Consider the following 21,980-nt stretch of genomic DNA (forward strand, 5'->3'; position numbering starts at 1 on the left):
CCCATGGCTAGGTGCTGCCTAAGAATGGTGTTTTCTCTTTTCGTGCATGCAAGCTAATAATACTGAAGCCCATATGCCTCAAAAGACAGCAAACAGCTCCTGAACAGAGCCCTGCATTAGGCCTCACAGAACAAAACAGAAATCCACTGAGCAGAGAGAATGCTGAAAAGGTCCATTTCTCCTTCATTAATTATCAATGGTAGAGGAGAACAAAGCTCTCCAGTCCGGCAGGATTACGCTGACGGTTATTATAGAAAATAATCACAAAAGAAACACAGGGGGGAAGAAACAAGAAGCAAGCAGCTGCAGTGCAGAAAGAGCAAATCTCAGTCACATGAGAAGAACTTGAGAGGGGGGGGGGAGAGAAGAAAGCTCTTCTCTAAATGGAGGTAAAATAAATGTTTGTTCTCATGGGCTTTAACACGAACTGTCTAAAGGCACACCAGGAATACAAATGAAGAGAAACTATTTCCCTTGAATCTTTAATGGGGAGGGGGAACAAAAACCCTCTGTTACAAAACAGGGCCTCCCATCCTATTCCATACCGTTGGGTTTTTCGGGTTGGCTGCCATAGTAACCAGTAGTCAAAAGCCCTTTAGAAGCCACATCGTCCAAGAGATTGCCTTCACATGTCCAGTCGGTGCAGTCACTGCAGGTTGGGATGCCAGCTGTGGGAGCACAGAGGAGACACAAGAAAGAATGCCTAAGAGAACAGACAAATGGGGGAGGCAGGAGTTCTGGATTCACAGACTGACTACAAAGCAAAAGTGGTTTTGATGTGGGTCATCAGAAAAATTCAAAAATCCATATTGGTGTAATCTCATTATTGCTACTATGTGCCTTCTAAGCGTTTCTGACTTACGGTGATCCTAATGCAAACCTACCAAGGGGTTTTCTGGGGCTGAGAATGGACCCTGTCACATGGAGTTAAAAGAGTGACTTATCTTTCCCAAATTCAGTGCTAATTCGGGAGGCAGCCAGGGTCTATCACACAGAAATTGCTGCCGAAACGCCACCCAGGTCTGTCCCAGTTGCAGCCCTGGTCATCGAAGCTGTTTCGGCAGCCATTTTTAGTAGTCAGAAGCTTCCATTTTTTAAAAAAAGGGGTCGTAGAAGTGGCTTAGATGACCTAGGCTGCATCTGGGATGAACCCGGGCAGTGATTCAGCAGCAATTTCTGTGTGATAGGAGCCAAATGTCTCCCAAATTAGCACTGAATTTGGGAAAGGTAAGCCGTTCTTTTAACCCCATGAGATAGGGTCCACTGTGTGACTTGCCCAGTGTCATTCAGTGGGTTTCCATGGCTGAGCTGGGAATCAAACCCTGGTCTACAGTATTGTAGTCCAATGCTCAAACCACTACACCATGCTGTCTCTCAGTACAGGCATCCTCTTTATCTACTGATTTTTATCTATGGATTCAAGCATCTATGGCTTAAAAATATTGTAAAAATATACACATTCCAAAAAGCAAAACTTGATTTTGGCATTTTTTTATATCAAGGACACCATTTTACCATGCTACTGTATTTAATGGGACTTGAACATCTATTGGATTTTGGTATCCACAATGGGTCCTGGAACCAAACCTCAGCAGATATCAAGGGTTCATTGTACCTTTAATAGGCCATGCCAAAAGGGCATCAGAATGAGCACACAAGACAGGTCCTCAGATCTCTCACCGAAACTGGTTGGTTTTGGAGAGCATGTCCAACCTATGTAGGCCCTACACTAGACTATATTAGTTGTTATGTGCCTTCAAGTCATTTTGGACTTATGGTCACCCTAAGGTGAACCTATAATGGGGTTTTCTTGATGATATTTGCTATTGTTTTCCTCTGAAGCTGAGAGTCAGTGACTTGGCCAAGGCCACTCATCAGTCTTCCAAGGTCAAGTGGGAATTCAAACTCTTATCTCTGAGAGTCATAGTCTACTAGACCACTATGCTATGCTGGCTATCTAGGCCCTATGCTAGATGCTATACTAATTTCCATGAGGAAGTAAAACCCAGATACAAAAAGAAGAATCACATCAGTTTCTTACCTTCTGCAATGGACTTGATTTCATGGCCTGGCTGGACCAGATCTGGATTGATCTGCTGATTTCCAAGTTCAACCCAGTTGCTGTGGCTGTAAAAATCCTAACCAGAAAAAAAATATCAATATTGGTTGTACATGATTGTCCATTGATTGTATATCGGCATACAATCTGCTAAAACGATTTATATTTGGAAGGGAAGACCCAAAAAGTGCATGTTCAGAAAGAAATAAAGATAAATAAACAATAGGCTAGAAAGAGCAGCTTGAGTTAACATAGTAGAAATGATGGGACAACTGTTACTTAAACAGAATCAGTAGAATCAGTTGTGATCAGAATTCATCCTAGAACTTTAACTATGTGGATAAAGCAGATAGTTCCTCAAAGCATTTGCAGAGTGCCTTCTCACTGCTGCAGAACTACAACAAGAGTAGGGAAATACACTTAGCTGAGAGCCAAATTCAATTTCAGTAAAGTTTGTGATGGCACAATCCAGTATTGGGCATGGCCAAAGATAAAAGGGTAGTACTGGTACCAAAATATCAAAGTTCTCATTATCAGCAGCTAAGCATTAGGACAAGAATGCTTCAGAAAGGAATGCTTTAACCTTTTAGAATGAGAAAATCATTGTGCAAGAGCTGAGAGACCACTATTTGATGGTGTCATGGGGAAAGGGGGGCATCACTATGAAACTACAAAAGGCTAGACTGGGACCTCTGAGAGGAGTTAGGTTCCCAATCCCTGCACTATGGCCAGCCAGAAGTATCATTCTGAAAAGTCCCAATTTCATAAGATTAATGACTCCCAGATTGATTTGAGGGCCCCAGCATAATCTCCTTGGAAACAAGCTCAGGGGAATGAAAAATCTCTTTCTTATTCACACACAAACACAGAGAGACAATAATGGATTGCTTACCTTTCTGACTACTTGTAAAGTACATCATTTTTTAAGCCAAAAGGGGGGAAAACATATACAGACACATTTGTCCATGAAACATAAATTTCCCTACTTCACTGCCTTTTTTACTAAAACCCTATGAGAGAAATCACTGTGTCATCACGTTTTAGTATAAAATAAAAAGGGTGTAGGATAAGTCCCAAGATCACTCACATGAGACTCGTGGTGGATATTGGAGGTCAACATTGCCAGTGGAAAGGTCTGCCTACTGCTTCTCTACTGGGAAGTGGCAGCAGGAAGGTGGAACTTGGTGAAGCCATCATTTTACTCCTTCAAGCTGATCCCAGCCAGGTTTTCTCACTGTATTAATTTGAACCACAGACTTTCCAGATGACGTTTTACAATTGTAAAGGATTCAGATGGGGGAGACCATAAGTACCACAATCCATTCAGTCCTTTTGTCAGTTGGTAAAGCTTTTTTATTTCAAAAGGCCTTTGGGGACTGGCTTTGTTTTACAAGAAAGGGGCTTACATTAATATGTTGTACCTTCTTTTTTATCCTCTGCTTTTAAATTGGGATGCTTTAAAGGATCTCAATTCTATAAACTGCTTAATGTCATTTAAAACATTTTTTGTGTTTCTGTCTCCATGTGTTTTTACTTTTATTTCTTTTTTGTCTTGTGAGCCACATTGATTCCCAGCTTTGGGAAAAGGCATGGTATAAATAAAGTATTACAATAAAGTACAATAAAGTACAATACAATTCATTCACTCCTATTCTATTTCTTTTTAAAGTTCTGCTTTGGAGTATATCAGCAAAGGACCAGGCCCCAAATGCCACAGCCTCTACTAACTTAAAGACAGCTGTCAAATTCTCCTCCTGCCTTTAGTTAGGGGTCCGTACATTTTCACATTGGCACCTGTAAAGAATGGAGTAGCTGCCCCAGCTTGTCCCGAGCGATGCTGTACTGCTCCGAGCGTATGGCCTGAAGGATTTCTTTGCGTGTTTGCAATAGCCAGGCATTGCTGGAGAAGATGAGCTCTGAATCAAAGTGGAGCACAGGATCATCTCGCGTGGTATTGTCAAAGTCCATGGCAGCATTGGCATTGGCTACTTGGGCAATGGCCCCACGGAAACGTTTTACAGATACCTTGGGACCATAGAAAGCAGCAAAGATGTCATCAGCCAAAAGGGTCTTGTCCTAGGTAGGGATGGGGAGAGTGGGAGAAAAGAGATCAGAAGAGCCATTCTACTTTTGGCCATGAAAAAGCAGAACTCAGAAATGTTACCTTTTTGGATTACAGCTCTCAGAATCCCCAAACATTCTGATTGGGAGATTCTGAGAACTGTAGTCCCAAAATAACATTTTCTTTTACTGGTTTGGAAGCATCCTTCGATGTACACCATTTAAGTGAAGGTAGTACTGTATTTCTACCAACAACAGCTTCGGTTTCTCTTATTAGTTTTAGTTAGTTTTATTAGTTTTATATGCTGTTCTATATCTTGTTTTATCTGTTTTATTGATTATTGTAATTTTATCTGGATTTTTACGCCGCATTGATCTGAATTGGAAACGCGGGATAGAAATAAACTTTTATTATTTATTATTATTATATTGTGTAAAGCAGGAAAAGGTGACTTAGAACCTACAAATGCGAAGATGGTGCTTTATTCTTTTCTGACCTGCCAATCTATCCCTCTCCCCAGTGCTGAAGTTATAGAACTAAGTCTTCCACAGCAGTTTCCATGTGAAACACCAGCTGAGAATTAGTTAGGGCAGGAGTGGGCAATGTGGCATGTTGTGTGGCATGTTATGGGAAACCATTGAATAACTATACTGTGCAGAGAATGGAACAGACTTGATGGATGAAAGGAGAAAGAGAGCAGGGCAAGCAGGCCCCACCTAAACAGAAACTGAGCATCACAATCCCTCAGCACAATTGAAACACTCATACTAGGCAAAGAGTCTGCACAGACTGGAGACTATGGGCCCTTTCACACATCACAGTTATATTGCCATGATTCCACTTTAACTGCCATGTTCCATTCCAGAGAATCCTGGGATTTATAGTTTGGTGAGGCACTGGAGTGCTCTGGCTAAGAATTCTAAATGTCCCTCCCAATGAGAGCCAGCGTGGCAGAGTGGTTTGAGTGTTAAGACTATAACTCTGGAGACCAGGGTTTGATTCCCTGCTCAGCCATGAAACTCACTGGGTGACCTTGAGGCAAGTCACACACTCTCAGCCTCTGGGGAAGGCAATGCCAAACCTCCTTTGAACAAATCTTGCCCAGAAAACCCCACAATATAGTTTGCCTTATGGCTGCCAGAAATCAGAAATTATTTGAAGGCATACAACAACAAACATAACAAACCTCAGGATTCCCTAGGACAGAACTATGGCCATTAAAGTGGAATAATATTACTATAACTGTATGGTAATTCCCTAAGGATATATTATACTGTCATTTCAGTTTGTTGGTTTGCTTTTATTTTGATTGAACAAGCTAGGCTTTATCCAACTAGATGTGAACCATGATCCACAACACAACATTGTATGTACAGTGCTGTGTAAATTTACAGTGCTATATAAATAAATAAAGCATAATAATAATAATAATAATAATAATAATAATAACAACAACAACAACAACAACACAAGGGATTCCCAGGAGTACTGACATTTGCTGTAGGATTTAATCAGAATCATAGTGATGGAAGGGACTGCAAGAACCATCTCATCTAATCCCCTGCCATGTAGGAACAGACAACTATAACAGTCCTGAGGGGTAGGCATCTAACCTCTGCTAAGATCTCCCAAGTCTTTGGCCCTGTGAGCCTGACAGATTCATAGCCATGGTCTCTGACCCAATTAGCCCTGAACTTGAAGAAGTCACTTTTTTGGATTACAGTTCCCAGAATCTATCAGTCAACATGGTCAGTGGCTGTGCTTGCTGTAGTCCAAAGAAAAAACCAGCATAACCAGATCTGTTATGGGAGCCAAGAGGGTCAAACTAGGTAAGATCAAAGAAACATTAGTGGAGGGGGATGTTGCAGCTCTGGGTGGGAGAGACATATCAATGGACACAGGATTTTCCACACTGGGGGCAATTTTTTGTTGGGCAGGATTGTGATACAGAACTCAGCATATTGGGAAAGGCTGATCAGACTCAAGAATGGCTGCTGGCCTTGTTGGTGAGCGGATTGTAATACATATAAATTTTATGTTTTGAGGTTGCTCCTCTTATGCAGCTTTTACTGTTATAGGGGGAGCCTCATCTGCTACCCTCCAAGTGTCTTGGGGGGGATGTCAATTCAAGAAGAACCATGAGCCTATAATCAAGTGTCTAGAGACTCCATTCCTTCTCACCTTAAAGTCCTCCTCTCGGAAGAGCTTCCCCTTGACGGACGGAGGCATCTCTGCAAAGAGGCGCACGGTGATGTTGAGGATGGCCTCTTCAGTCATATCCTGGTGGGTGGTAGACCCCCAGGTGAAAGCCATAGTGCGAGACCAAAAATTGGGGAAGAAACCATGGACTTCTTGTGATGGCAAATACCGCAGCATCAGGATCCACAGGAAACGCCAGAACCAGGCCAAGGTATGGTCCATATTGGATACATTTATCTGAGCAGACAGAAGAAAATGGAGTTAGCATGGACAGCTATTCATACTTCTGTGCTGTCTTAGCACAGGCTGCTATGAATGTTTAAACAGACCCCTATCAAATAATGTTGCTCCTTTGAACATCAGTATCCTACTGTATTATACTGTATTGTACTTGAGCCAGTGTGGAGTAGTGGTTTGAGCACTGGACTATGACTCTGGAGACAAGGGACTGAATCCCTGCTAGGCCATGAAAAACCATGGGGTGACCTTGGGCAAGTAATAATCTCTCGGCCTCAATGGCAAATCACCTCTGAAGCTTGCCAAGAAAACCACAGGATAGAATTGTCTTAGGGTTGCCATAAGTCAGCAACTACTTTAAGGAACGTAACACCACACAGCCTATTGCATACATTGTTGCTAAGTCTACTATCTTTATCCATCCATCACTTTATTTATCCCACCTTTCTCTGAACTGAAACTCATTGGGAAAGGGAGTCAGTCCCAAGTATCAGAGCACAAGAGTAACAGTACAACCATGGATTATGAACTAATCCATAATCCATAACAGCAAAGGCCAGGTTGGGCATGGTAAACACTCAACAGTGAAAACAGGTTGCTGAGCTAGAGAAGGAATATATAGAATCCTCCTCCGAAAGTCTTTGGCAAAGATACTGAAATGTTATTGTTAACTAGAAATGTTACTGGAGCTACAGTGGACCAGGGCAGTTGTTCTAGTTTTTCATTTGCAAGGACATGGTTTTTTATTTAATACTGAAGCACTGAGAGATATCAGTCTGAAACAATAACTGTCTATTCTACTATGTAATTCCATTGTTTGGGGAAGATTGGTCTTCCTCCACAATCTCAGATGTTTTGGAGTGGAACCCCCAGCACTGCAGCTAACATGACCACAGATGAGGACTAATGGGAATTGATGTCCAAAACATCTGGAGGACATAAGGGTGGGAAAGGCTAGTGTAGGTCCAGGAACATTTTTAATCTCAGTCCATGTACATTTGCTGGGCATCATACAAGATGTATTTATTTATTTAGGCCAGGGCAATGTATTAGTCAGTACTGCTGAATGTACCTAAATTGCAGCTCCTTCTATTAAACTACAGTCTAATCAACTGCAAGATTAAACATTTAAGTGCAGTCAAGTTTACTTTTCTTAATATCTGCTTAGGTAATAATGGAAAGGGAAGCAGTGCTACAGTACTGTGTGTCAATCCATATGCATTTATTTACTCGAGTCATTTGATTATTTTGGAGATACACACCACGGGCACAAGTCTGATTGAACTCAATGGGGCTTAAAAGGCTATCCCCACATTATCTGGCTGTGATGCAAAGGACACGATAACACCCTCTCCATTCCATGCACACAAGCTAAGCAGGCAGGCAGCTGAGTCTTACTTTAAAACTCACAATTTGCACCCTTTATACCCAAGAGCAGCAAGCCAGCCTACAAGATGCAAAAAGGCTGGCTAGAGCAGAATAGAAATAGCTCTGTCATCTTAATGCCTTATCACTAGTCTCTATCCAACCCTTGCCCTGCATCTTCTAGAACTGGCCCCTGAGCTAACTCATGAGCAGAAATATACAAGTTTGCACTCTAAATTGTTGTTGTTGTGTGCCTTCAAGTTATTTTCATTCCAACTTATGACCACCCTAAGATGACCCTATCATGGGATTGTCTTGGCAAGCGGTTTGGTACGGCCTTTCCCTAAGACTGAGAGCATGTGTGAGTTTCATGGCCGAGCAGGGAATCAAACCTTGGTTTCCAGAGTCGTAGTCCAATCACCAAGCCATGCTGATGTTCTCTCTCTATATATATATATGTGTGTGTGTGTGTGTGTGTATAAGTTCAAAGTGTACCAGACATCATAGAGAGCACTTTCAATACCATCTACAGTATGTAAACAAAGACTGTTTCACATTTTCCCTTCCCAGAATAATAAGATATTGCTTAACTCATTTGTACCTGATTTTCCATTGTGCATCTCGAGGCAATGTATACCAAGTTCCCAGACAATCTCAGACCTGCTTGGGACATCACGTTGAATGTATCATCTACCCTCTGGGCAGCCTTTATATTGGGGGAAAGGGTGCTGACTTCACTTTCCTTTGATGTTTCTATAACTTTATGATGTGCTTCAGACAGACTCATACAGCAAGAATGCACTTTCCCAGTCATGAAGCATAACCTGCATAGGGTGCTCCAACTGATGAATGAACAACTGTTGTCTACCAGAACTTGAGGGGATCCCCTTTTTCAACTGTAACTTCTAGAATCCTCCAGCTAGCATGGCTAGCCATAGTCCAGAAATAAAACAAAGTTTTCTGGATGTTATTGGCCCAAACCAAATGCTTACATAATCCAGCATCTTGTATTTACACAGCAGCTAAAACAGATACCTATAAGAAGCCCATAAGTAAAAAAAAAGAGGGAAATCATTCCCTCTTGCTGCTATTCCAAGGCATCGTATCCTGTTTGATTCAGGAGGCAGCCACAAGATTTCTGAACTCAGAGGCGCAAAGGTACACCACTTCACACATGCTAAAAAAAACTTGTTGAGAGAGAACATATTGAATGTGACAAAAATATATGTGCAAACATGCATTAGACAGAAATCCTCATTAAGGGAGAAGCACTGGCACAGTGAGAACATTTTATACCCTGGTCCTAAAGGGACCTCCCATCTTTGGTGGGAAGAGTAAATCACTTTACTTACTTCAAATTATGATATATCTTTAGGGCTGGACAGAGATGTTTTGCTGCCTAAGGCTGAGGCAGGAATGGCACACCCCACCACAAGTGGAAGGTACATACAGTGCCCAAAGCAGGCCAAGTTATTTTGGCATGCAAGACAGAAAAAAGCCTACAAGTGCAGCTATCCCTCCCTGGTTATTAAAATCCAATAATACAGGCTGAGTCTCTCTTATCCAGAATTCAGAAATCTAATGTATTCTGAAATCCAAAATGCTCCACAGGCGTAGCTAAGATAGTGATGCCTTTGCTTTCTGAAGGTTCAGTGTACACAAACTTTGTTTCGTGCAGAAAATTGTTAAAAATATTGTGTATAAAATTACCTTCAGGATACGTGTATAAGGTGTATATGAAACACAAATGAATTTCATGTTTAAACTTGGGTCCCATCTCCACGGTATCTTATTGTGTATATACAAATATTCTAAAATCCAAAAAGTCTGAAATCCAAGCATTTTGGATAAGAGAAACTCAACCTGTATTACGATCCACGCTTATATTAGTGAAACAAAGGTTGTGGCTTTCAAATTGTCTGATATTGTGACCTTCGCTTCTATTTGAAATCACCACCTAAAGGCCATTTGTCCCAGGCAGGGTCTTGTTCCAACAAAAACCATTATCTTTTCCTTCCAGAAAATTTCCACCTGCAACATGAGCTTGGCTGCCTTTTCATGGAGAGATCTACTGTACTTGTCATTGTTTAATAAGGCAGAGAAAGGGTTTAATCCCACATCAACCTGTGCAAGGTACCATGAGCAGACAGCAGGGCAGCCCCGTAAATTGTGCTTCTGGAACAAAATAGCTCTAAATAATCCAAACAGGTGGATTCACTCACACTATAGAAAGTGTTAAGTATAACTACCAACCACTTTACATGCAAATTTGTTACACATGGAAGCATGCAGCAATGGTGCTCCTTCCTCCTCCTCCTCCTCCTCCTCCTCCTTCTTCTTTTTTTGGCAATCTTTCTATCTTGCTTTCTTTCCCTCTTCCCTTTCAGGAACCCTAAATATTGACAGTTGGAGGATCTGTCTTATTTCTTAGAATTTGGCCATGAGTCAGGCAGTTTGGGCTGCAAAGATAACAGCCACTACTCTCCTGCCATCATCACATCACACCACATGGGCAGCGCATACTGCTGAAAGCACATGCCCACGCTCCTTCCAATCTGGCTGACTCCCATGGATTGGGAACATCCTACACCACCCAGGAACCTTGCAGAGAATTATGACTTGCGTGTTCTCTTTCACATATGGGGAGACAACATTGCTGGCAACAACCTGGGAACCTGGTCTCCTGTACAGTTCCTGGCCTGAACTGACTCTTTGAGCTGTGTTTTATTAGTGTAGTCAAAACCAGCCTTACCAACTTGTGGATAGTGTAGATTGGATCAGAGGTTTAGAAATTCACAGCATACAGAAGTTTAAAAGTCATTGAACTACCAATGTAAAGCTCTGTATAAATCTACAGTGCTATATAAATAAAGTTTAATAATAATAATAATAATAATAATAAAATTTAAGATAATTAAAAAAAACCATTAAAAAAACACACAGAGAAAAACAGAAAATCCAACCCATTATACAAACCCTGTTCTCCCTAAGCAGTCAATCCTCAAAAGCCTTCTGAAACAAAAAGATCTTCAAGAAAGGAAGATAGTAAGGAGGGTGCCATTCTCACCTCTCTGGGGAGGAAAACACTTTACTAAAAGGGTCATCCTATTGGGTGTTTACAGCCAGTGTAGACGTGGGTTCACTCGGTCATGGAAACCCACTAGGTGACCTTGGGCAAAGTAAAATGTGTAACTTCTTTTGCATTTGCACTGCTTTGACTTTTGGATGGGTGCCATGTTCTTCTATGCGTGTGATAACCCACCATGTAAATTCGTGCATTTCCGCACTGATCCGACTTTCTGTTTCTTTCGGGATGGGAATACATTCTCCCATGTGAACAAGTCCATTCTCAGCTTCATTGCAATGGCAAACCCCCTCTGAACAAATTTTGCCAGGAAAATCCCATGAGAGGTTCACTTTAGGATTGCCATTAAGTCAGAAGTGACTTGAAAGCACACAGCAACAACGACAACAAAATGGTGTCTCTACTCAGGAATAAATTCATCTGGCTTTATTCCCAGCCAGGCACAAGTGTCTAGGACTAAACTCTACAAATTGCTCTGTTTGCTCCTACAGCGGCAAAACTAAGTCTTATCTAACAGAAACCCACTCGATAAGGAAAGGGCTCTCAATAACCCTGCATTTTCTTTTATGAATTGTTTCTTTTTGTTGACACTGTATGAACTATCACATCTAATTTTCCAGTATCGGTTGCTTTTATCCACACATGACACCATTTGTTATGACCTGTAGTCATGACAATAAGTTACTTATCTTAGATTTAAGGCACGAAGGCATATGCTGTATGCAAGTTACACATCTACCCAGTTATAACACAATGACTCTCCGGGTCAAACTGGGTGAGATGCCTATTCATGGATGTGAACTACGTTTTAAAAGTTCACTGCAGGCCCAAGGAGGGCTGTAACCTTTTGGCCCCACACCCCACCCAGAGCCATCCCCATGGGATGGGACCCTGTGCCTGCAATTTATTTTTAAAAAGCCATTCACACAATTGCCAAATGCATCGCATCTACACAGCCCTCAGGCATGTACAACACTGTGCCATGTGAGTTACACCCACTTTTCACTGCCTTCAACACATAAATAAATAGGAACAGAAACACACACTTCACTGTTGTGACTAACATCATCATAATTTTTTTCCTATATGATTTTTAACATCTTTGCCTGAGGAAGAAGCCAGCAGCTCTTCCAAAGCTTGCAACACGTATATTGTGCATTTTGGTTGGTCCCATAAAGGTATCACTGTTTTGTGCATTTTAGCAGTTACTCTCCCAAAATGTGACAAGACACAGAACTGAAGCAAAATTTACAAACATTGCTTTCTAGAATCCCCTTCAAAGGCAAGGTTGAACCCAACAATGTATTTTTAAAAAATACTGCCTCTAGCCATGTACAGAGTGCATTCCCACAGCAGCACAAACCCAGAGCCAGGCTGGAAGCTCCAGACCACTTGCAATACTCAGAAATTAGGGTGGTTAGACCGTCATTCAACTATAGTAATTTACAGTAATTTAGTATTTTTAATGATACTTAGCAGACACATTACAGCACAGGGGTTGCAAGGGATTCCACAGCATGAGAGGGAATTGACCCATTCATGGGTTACACCTGGCCCCAAATGTAAAGGTGGTGCTATTAACTTTCAGTTTGTGTGTGTATTTGAGCAAGGACAAAATAAAAGAATAAAAAAGATTCTAGCTAAAGATAGGTAGGTAGGTAGATAGACAGATAAATCATACATTGTAAATGGATCTTTTGCTTGCAGATCAAAAAGGTCAAAAGATCAGGAGTGGGATGGGCAGATATTAAAAGGCTAACCACTGCTGTAATAAAAGGCAAATAGTAGAGGTGCCTCTATACTCTATGCTGGCTGTTTGCCGTAATAAATGAAACCCAATGAAATGCACCACTTTAAGTATTCTAGCTCCATCCTATGGAATCCTGGGATCTATAGTTTTACAAGGTCTTTCACTTTCTCACCAAACTATCAACCCCTGAATTCTGCCAGGGGGAGACAGAGCAAAGTTAAAGTGGTGTCAAACTGCATTATTTCTACAATGTAGATGCACCCAGGAGCCAGTGCAGTGTAGTGGTCTGAGGGTTGTTGTTGGGTGCCTTCAAGTCATTTCCAATTTATGGTGACCTGTCATGGGGTTTTCTTGCAAAGCTTTTGCGCAGAGGAGGTTTGCCATGGCTATCCTATGAAGCTGAAAAGTGTGACTAGCCCAAGGCCAGCCAGTGGGTTTCCATGACTCTGGAGACCAGGCTCCAAATCCTTGTTCGGCCATGGAAACCCAGTGTGTGATCTTGGCCAAGTCACACTCTCTCGGCCTCAGAGAATGGTCATGGCAAAAAATGAAGAAACCTTGCCAAGAAAACCCCATGATAGAGTCGCCATAAGTCGGAAAAGACTTGAAGGCACACAACCCCTACAACAAGATGCACCTAAGACAACAATAAACCCCCACCCCACCCCCCAAAAAATCCCTTTCCTATTTGCAGTCTTCCACAGGGTCCTCCTTTTCCAGGACATGTCCTCCATTTCAGCCTCCTCCTCAGGTGGCATTCCAGCCAAAAAGGTCCTCCATTTGAGAAAGAAACATGAATGGATAGCTCCATGAGTGTTTTGAGCTTTGGGGCAGGTCCCTCATTATCATCATCATCAATAATAATAATAATAATAATAATAATAATAATAATAATAAATTTTTATTTCTATCCTGCCTCTCAAGAAGGATTGAGGCGGGTTACAACAATAAAAATACTTCAAGAGCATATATCAAACATACATAGGTAAAAAATTTACCATACTTGCTATAAAGAGAAAAAAGCAAGATATAAAATGCAGGTTCAAATGAATTAAAATTGACATGATTAAAGTGAAACATCTTTTGCCAAGGGCAATCTATATCAATATAACAATATAATATCATCATCATTATTGCCCCTCCATTTTGGGAAGGGCAATTCATATCAATATAACAATATATTATTGTTATTGTTATTATTATTATTGCCCCTCCATTTTGGGAAGGGCAATTCATATCAATATAACAATATAATATCATCGTCATCATCATCATCATCTCCCCTCCATTGGGGGGAGGGGGGCTGGTACTCCTTGGCAGTGAGGTTGGCACCTGGGCACCTTGGCACTCTTCTAGATCCCTTCCAACAACAGACCCAAAAGCAAAGCATCCTTCCTCAGTGTCCCACAACAACCCCTACACACAACACACCCACACACAAACACCCCCCATATAACCCAGCAGAAGGGACTCACCTGGAGCCTGTGCGGAGGAAGGGCTGAGGAGGAGAGCGAGGGCTGAGGAGGAGGAGGAGGAGTGGCATGCCCTTGCCCTTCAGGGCCAGCTCTGGAGGGCTGGCTGGGGAGCTGGTTCTTCGTCTCCAGAGCCCAGGAGATGCCCACCCCCCACCCCCCCCCCCTTGAGGAGAGCCAGCAGCCCCTATTAATAGCCACTGGGGGCAGGAGAAGGGGCAATGCCAGGCTGTGGTGCCACCCACGCCTCCACTGCAGCCAGGAGCTAGAAGGGCAGAGGGGAGGAGGAGAGAGAGGGAGCGCAGCAGAGCCAGTGAAGGAGGAGAGCAGAGGCAAGAAGGAGAGAGATAAGGACGCCTGGGCTGCTCCTCCTCCTCCTCTTTCTCTTTCTCCTCCTCTTCCCCAAAAGAGAAAAGGGCCCCAGCCCCCTTGCCTCGCTTGGGGCCCCTTAAGAAGACCCCCCCCCCCATATGGAGACACTGACTGACTGAGATGGAAACCTGCTTCTTGTTGTCGTTGTTTCCCGCCCAATTCCAAGGGCACCTTGCTCTCCCCACCTGCTCAGCTTCTACGCCAGGCAGCTCTCGGAAGAAGACACTTGTTCCGCACTGCAGACGTTAATCCGCTTTGACACCGCTTTAGCTCCCTCTGCATCAAGAATCACTCAGGCTGCATCCCCACTGCAGACATTAATCAGCTTTGGCAACGCTTTAACTGCCAACAACTCCCTCTGCATGAAGAAGCATTCAGGCTGCCTCCACACTGTAGAAATTAATCCACTTTGACACCGCATTAACTGGCCATGACTCCTGGGATTTGTAGTTTGTGGTGGCAGTACAGCTCTCTGACATGAAAGCAGCTCACACAGCTACCAGTCCCAGCATTCCACAGCATGGAGCCCTGGCTGTTAAAGTGGTGTCAAACTCCATTATTGCTGCAGTGTGGATGTAGCCACAGGCTGCATCCCCAGTGTAGGAATAATTCAGTTTGACACCGCTTTAACTGCCAGGGCTGTGGAATTCATGCTTTGTAGTCATGCTCAAAATGGAGGACACTTTGGAATTGCTCCTGGACAGAAGGCTGAAATGCAGGACATGTCCTGGAAAAGGAGGATGCCTGGTCACCCTGCTCCCAGTGCCATAGTCCAACAAACCACTATGCCACACTGGCTCATGTGCACCACCCGCAAAAATGTGTAATATCATATTTGAAGTTGAAGAAGTCTAATTTCTAGATTTTGAACTCCATACAAGTTGAAGTTTTTTAATGCAAATCTAAACTGAGCACTCAGATTCTCATTTATTCCGAAAACAAAACTGAGTGATGACTTAGAAACAGGGCAGAAAATTGAGATATCACTCCCCACCATGATCACCCCGAGTAAAATGGGTGCAAATAATAATAATGTTTATTTATAATGCCCTGTCCACCAAAGAGCAGCACATCAGAACGCATACAAGAAAAAGTGAACAACAAAATACCACACAGCTTGATGGATGGGATTCCAAAATGTATCCACTTGCAAAGTGACATTGCAAAACATACTAAAAATTCACCTGTATGTCACAGAGGTTCACACAACTTCATTCAGCGCATGGGTCCACTTGGTGTTTGGTTTTAACAATCAACAATTGAGCATTCAATTCATTTCCCCTTAGTCAGCCCAGATGTACCAGAAAGAGATACATTTCATCCTGGGAACTGCAGTCTTCAGCAGCCCAGCACTGGCATCTCTATCTCTGTCCGCTGCCCTGTTCAAGGTGGTTTCTCAACAATTAGGACTCTGTAACAAGGTTTTCCTTTGGTTTGTTAGTAGTTTCAGGTTTGGAAGCAGAGAAAAACCATTTGGGGTTCTGAGGGAGCCAATCTACCTTCTGTCAGTCTCAGGGATACTGATCTAACCACCCCTCTTTAATTCTATGCTGTCCAGGTGCTGAAGTTAGTGGTTTGATGAGGCCTGCACAACATACAGCCCAGGGGCCGCATGCGGCACACCAAAGGATTTGGCATGGCCCATTAAGATGTGGAATGACTTCAAGGCTCGCCTTCTCCTGAGGAGAAGGACATGTGGAGGAGGAAGGGCAAACACTTGCCCTGCAAGGCTCTTCCACTGGTCAGCTTTCTCCCGAGGAGAGGGCCAGGCAGAGATGAGAATGGAATTAATATTAATCACATGTATTATTATTATTAACTAATAATTAATATTAATTCATTAATATTTAATTAAAACCTATCTGTGGCCGAAGATGTTTAGCCTATTTTAATTTTGGTCCCTTCCTACTGTTAAGTTGTGCAGGTCTGGATTAGGAGAAAGAATTAATGTCTTTCCCTTCTGATTACATTAGACCCTCAATATCCAATGGGGTTTGGTTCCAGATACTCAAATCCCATTCAATATAGTGGCATGGTAAAAGGTAGAGGCGATCTTGCACCAGGTGTCACCCTGTATGGGGGGGGGACGACTCTGGGGTGGGTGGGACTTCCAAGCCTGGAATTCTGGTGGGGGTGCAGGGGACACATGGGAGTAGCTGCTTGGGCCTGAGGCACAGCCGCGTGGCTGGAGCGGCACCTGTGCCAAGTGAAAGAGCGCCCATGCAGCCAGGGGGGCACCCACATGGCAGGAAACAGCACCCGCATAGGCCAAGTTGCTATAAGATTCCTTTGCTTACAGATGTTCCAGACCAACACAGCTATCATTTATTGTGGGTTTTTTGGGCTATGTGGCCATGTTCTAGAAGAGTTTCTTCCTGACGTTTTGCCAGCATCTGTGGCTGGCATCCAACCACAATGCTGGCGAAATGCCAGGAAGAAACTCTTCTAGAATATGGCCACATAGCCCGAAGAACCCACAAAAATCTATGGATACCGGCCATGAAAGCCTTTGACTTCACAACACAGCTATGTCTCTGAATGAGGACTCTCCTGTTGGTTTTGCTGCACAAACCCACCCTGGCTGCTCCTAGAGAAAGTGATGTGTGCATTTCTCTGGGCCAGGCTACATTCAAAGATACAGGAGCAAGTGAGGAAGGTCGAACTTTGTCTTTGATGGAGAGAACTGCAGTAATAAAAAAAGTCTTGTCAAAGGTTTTATTTGATTTCCAAATGATACCCCTATAATAAGAAATGGAATTCCATTTGGGAAATGGCAGAAGGATATTTCTAGATTTGTTTGGCAGGCAAAGAAAAACCCGGGAGGAAATTTAAGATATTGGGGGACGTTAAGGTAAGAGGCATCTTGGGATTTTGTTGATGTGTGCCTCCAAATCACTTTTTACTTATGGCGACCCTAAGCTGGGTCTATCGCAAGGTTTTCTTGGCAAGTTTCTTCAGAGGGGGTTTGTTTCATGTGGCTCAAAGAGTGAATTTTGTTTAGAGAGAAGAAATTCTTGGTTTTAGAAGGTCATGATTTAAGATTTAAATGGCATGAGTGGTTGTGATACAACAAAGTTAAGGCATGTGTCAGTTTTAAAATCATGTTATCCAGAAAGCTTTCCTACAAGTTCAATATAAACAAAAAGGCTTTCCCCTAAAATTCTGCTAGCTACCTCACTGCAAGGATGTTTTTAAAAGAGAGAACGGGTTAAAAAAAACAGGCGTGGCTACTTTATTAAGATCTTTTCTATCTGGACCAAGATAATTGGAACTTAAGCCAAGAAAGCTGCTTTATGAAGAGGGTATAGATCTTGACTGGTTTAGTTACTTACAGTTTACGGGAAAGTTTAAACAGGATAAGGAAGAGCTGGTTAAAGAGTTGGGAGGAAAGGGATTTTACGCAGAATTGTGCAGGAATGATTATCATGTCATTAAAAGAGTATATGAATTTATCTTGAAGTTGGAGACAGAAAATGAAGTGGTAAAAGAATATGATAGGGTGGTTACAAAATTCTGGCCATAATATGCAGGTGGATGTAAAGAAATATTGTGGACCAAAGATATAAAATTTGTAACAACTTGAAAGAAAACATTTATAAGATGATGTATAGTTGATATTTAACTCCAAGTTAGTAGTCAAAAATATCTAAAGATGATACAAATCAACGTTGGCAGAGTTATGGTAAGGAAGGATCCTTCTTTCATATATGGTAGATGTGTAAAAAGGTGAAAATATTGGCCTAAAATTTATATGTCAATCCAAAAAAATGTTAAAAGGAGAGTTAATAATGTAACCAGAAATATTTCAGCTTGATATTATGGCTATGGAAGTGGATAATAAATACAGACTATTATTCAACATATTGTAACAGCAGCAAGAATACTATTTGCCCAAACATGTAAATGGACCAAACTACCAATTACAGAAGAGTAGGTGGTCATGGTTGCAGATTCATTGAAGTAAAAGGATTCAAAAAGGTAAACCAATTCATGATTTTTTGAAAAACTGCAAACTATGGATTTTTTTAAGCAGTAAGATAATTAACAATGTAATAATTTGTGGTTTTGTGGCTCTTTTGCATTTTGCTTAGTTTATCATAATTTGTAATTAGGTTATTTTGTAACTAGGTTATGCCTATGGTGTTAGTTAATTTTGTGTAGTTAGTCCAGTTACTTTAGCTGGTAGTTAGTCCAGATTTTGTTTTAGTTTTATGCATGTATACGATGTTTCTCTCCCCCCCCCCCCCCGGTTTTTAAAAATTTCTTTATAATATTTATAACTGGGTGTCATCTGTGTAATTTTATATTTATTGGATTTTAAAACATAAATAGATATTTTAATATCCAATAACTATAAAATTAGAGAAGGCATATGAGTAAGTGGAAATAGATATGACTTATTTATCATGTTTTTAATTGATGTTTTGACTGACTTGTTAAAACAAAGTAGCTAAAACAATCTGACTACAAACATTAAAAATATTTTTTTAAAAACCACAATTCACTTAAAAACATGAAGTTTTTAAGAGACCAATACTCAAAAGCATTACACCATGCTCTTGTGTGCTTTCAAGTCATTTCTGACTCATGACAACCCTAAGGTAAATCTATCACAGGGTTTTATTTGCAAGATTTATTCAGAAGGGCCTTTGGCTCCTTCTGAAATGGAGAGAGTGTGACTTGCCTAAGTCACCCAGTGGGTTTCGATCGCCTAGCAAGGATTTGAACCCTGGTGTCCAGTCATAGTCCAATGCTCATACCACTGCCGCTCACTGACTCTCCACTAATCCAGTACTAGAAGCTTGTTTATTTCCATCCAAGCTATTAAAATCTTCCTGTCCCACCCATTCTGCTGTCACTAACTTTCCTCCAGCCATTGCACAACCAGAGAGACAACAGACAACTATTGGCAGGCAGGACCAACCTGCCATTTAGGCTGATGGGGATTTCTGCCTCAGCCAGAAATTGCTGTGGATTCCAGCTTATGCTGACAGTATGCTAGGGTTTCTTGGCATTTATTCAGAGGAGGTTTACCATTACCTTTCTGTGAACCTGACAGTGCAACTTGCTCACAGTCACCCTGTAGTTCCCATGGCTGAGTAGAAATTCGAACCCAGATCTGTCAAGAGTCCTATCCTATTTCAATACTCAAACTGGACCACTGCTCTGGCTCACAGGATCCACAATGAACAATGGCAATTTACGCACCAGCGAAGGAAGGAAGAAAAAGGAAAGCAGTTTTGCATAAAACTGCATATGCAGACTCCTATCTGCAAATGAAAATGATTTGTATAAATGATCTGTATAAGTTAAAACAGGTGATTGATGTCCTCTCCAGATACAATTACCTGCAGCTGGGCAGCTTCAAGATCCCTAGTCTTTCTCTTTAAGTCAGTATGGAAATAAGGAGACACAAATAACCATTGCCTGTGTGAGAAGCAGTGTGGTGTGAGTGTGGGACTAGGGCAGCAGGGTCTGAATCCCTTCTTAGCGATGGAAAGCCATTGGGTGCCCTTGGGCAAGTCATAATCTCTCAGCCTCAGAGACAGGCCAAGGCAAACATCTTCTGAAGAAATCTTGCCAAGAAAATCTCAACTCCCTAAATTGGAATCAGCTTGACAGCACATAACAACACAACAACTAGTTATTGTTCCGAATAATAAGGTCAGAATTGTCTCATTTAACAGGTAATGAGATTACTAAAATCTAATATTCACTGCTGAAGTAATACACTTGACACAGGTTTAACTGCCATGGTTCAATGCTATGCAATTCTGGGATTTGTAGTTTTGTAAGATATGTAGCCTTTTTTGTCAGAGAGCCCAAGTGCTGAAACAAACTACAAATCCAAGGATTCCATAGGATGGAGCCGTGACCATTAAAGCAATGTCAAACTGCATTGATTCAGCAGTGAACATTAAAACTAAGAGCAAGTTTTCTTTATTAGTGCAGCAGGCAACAGTTTCTAGTCACTTTAATAAGTGTCTTCAATACATTTTTCATATTTTATGCCATTCCTTTACCAATTCTAGAGTTCCCCCTTAGGGGAAAAAAAACAAGGTGAGGATTAGAAAACAGTGCAATAAATTACACCAGATACTTGTTTTGATCATTGTGAGCTGCAACAGTAATGGGTTACTTTTTAAACATTTTAGCGGAATGAAATTTTTAAAAAAGTAACATTACAAGAGCTGAAATCACTTATACAGGACAGCTTTTCAAAGAGAGGTGACTGTCAAAAAGTGGACTGGCCTTTGGTAGATGTTCAAATGAATGGACTGGCCTTTGTAAAAAGAGGGAACACGCTAGAAGTGATGGTACTTTAGCTTCAGCTAAAGGAAAGACAGGACAGTGTGTACCACAAGGATTGCTTGGAGCCTGCTAAACCAGCCAGTTGCCCTCAGGTGCTGTGGAGGATTCTGTTAATGTTGAATTCAGCTGGTCTGGCCCAAGACATTTTGCTGCCTGAAGCAGAATAGCGCCTGTGACTCTTCTGCGCAAAGTGCCAAAGCCAGCAAGCAATTCTGTCTGGGATGCTTTGATTGAGAGTTCCTGCATGGCAGGGGGTTGGACTGGATGGCCTTTGTGGTCTCTTCCAACTCTATGATTCTATGAATCTATGAGGAAGGAAACTCACATGTTTCTCTGTTAGTAAAAATATGGAGAAAGCCAGCATGGTGTAGTGATTTGGATGCTGGGCTGTGGAGTCCAGGGTTCAAATCCCCACACAGCCATTGAAACCCACTGGGTGACCTTGAGTAAGTCTCTCAGCCTCAGAGGAACAACTCTTGCCAAGAAATCCCTGTGATGTTCACCTTAGGGCCGCCGTCAGTCGGAAAAGACTTGAAGGCACACAAGGACGACAAAAATATGGTGGCATCAAGTTAAGTTTTCTTGACACCCAAAATGTGTTGCCAAAAGCAACCTACCTATCATGGGTGGGGGAGGACTGAAAGTATCTATAATACGGCAACCAAAATGGATGCACTCATCTGCTCATCTGCAGTGCGACTAACTCACAGGAGATAAATTGTAGCCCATCTGGGAAAAGGTTCTTCCAAATTAAGCTAAGTGGGTTCTTGGCTCAAAACAAAGAACTGTGTCATGGCAGGAGATTGTTGAGTACCGGGAGTGTTTTGGTGGATTACCAGGGTTGGAGAAGGAAAATAAACTGGGAGCTGGAATCCTTAGGCAATAGGGTTTGTGCTTACTTAGCAAATTAAATGGGGGGGGGGGGGGTGCTAGATTATTGAGCCAGCTCACCTGTTATGTCTTTCATAGCATCTAGATCTGACAAAATGCCATTAAAAACTTCAGCTGCTATAACACTGTTGTATGCCTCCAACTTATTTCTTACCAAGGTGACCCTATCATGCGGT

General features: G+C 42.0%; 1 protein-coding gene across 3 annotated transcripts in view; it reads right to left on the bottom strand.

Annotated features, from left to right (window-relative positions):
* The window catches only part of VWA7 (von Willebrand factor A domain containing 7), a 41,153-nt gene extending 26,844 nt beyond the window's left edge, over positions 1-14,309 (bottom strand). For 2 of the 3 annotated variants that reach the window (XM_089514960.1, XM_089514969.1), the window contains exons 1-5: positions 14,233-14,309; positions 6,303-6,557; positions 3,854-4,135; positions 2,042-2,138; positions 546-668 (exon numbers count right to left, since the gene is read on the bottom strand). In XM_089514960.1, the coding sequence (XP_089371086.1) occupies positions 546-668; positions 2,042-2,138; positions 3,854-4,135; positions 6,303-6,542 (742 nt within the window). In that variant the 5' untranslated portion in view covers positions 6,543-6,557; positions 14,233-14,309. Of the gene's footprint in view, positions 1-545; positions 669-2,041; positions 2,139-3,837; positions 4,136-6,302; positions 6,558-14,232 lie in introns of those variants that run through there. The other variant, XM_089514978.1, reaches the window with a different exon arrangement.
* Positions 14,310-21,980: the final 7,671 nt, after the last annotated feature.

Source organism: Sceloporus occidentalis, unplaced genomic scaffold, assembly GCF_023333645.1.
Source record: "Sceloporus occidentalis isolate IW3139 unplaced genomic scaffold, rSceOcc1.0.p SCAF_1, whole genome shotgun sequence".
In the NCBI taxonomy this organism is placed as follows: Eukaryota; Metazoa; Chordata; class Lepidosauria; order Squamata; family Phrynosomatidae; genus Sceloporus; species Sceloporus occidentalis.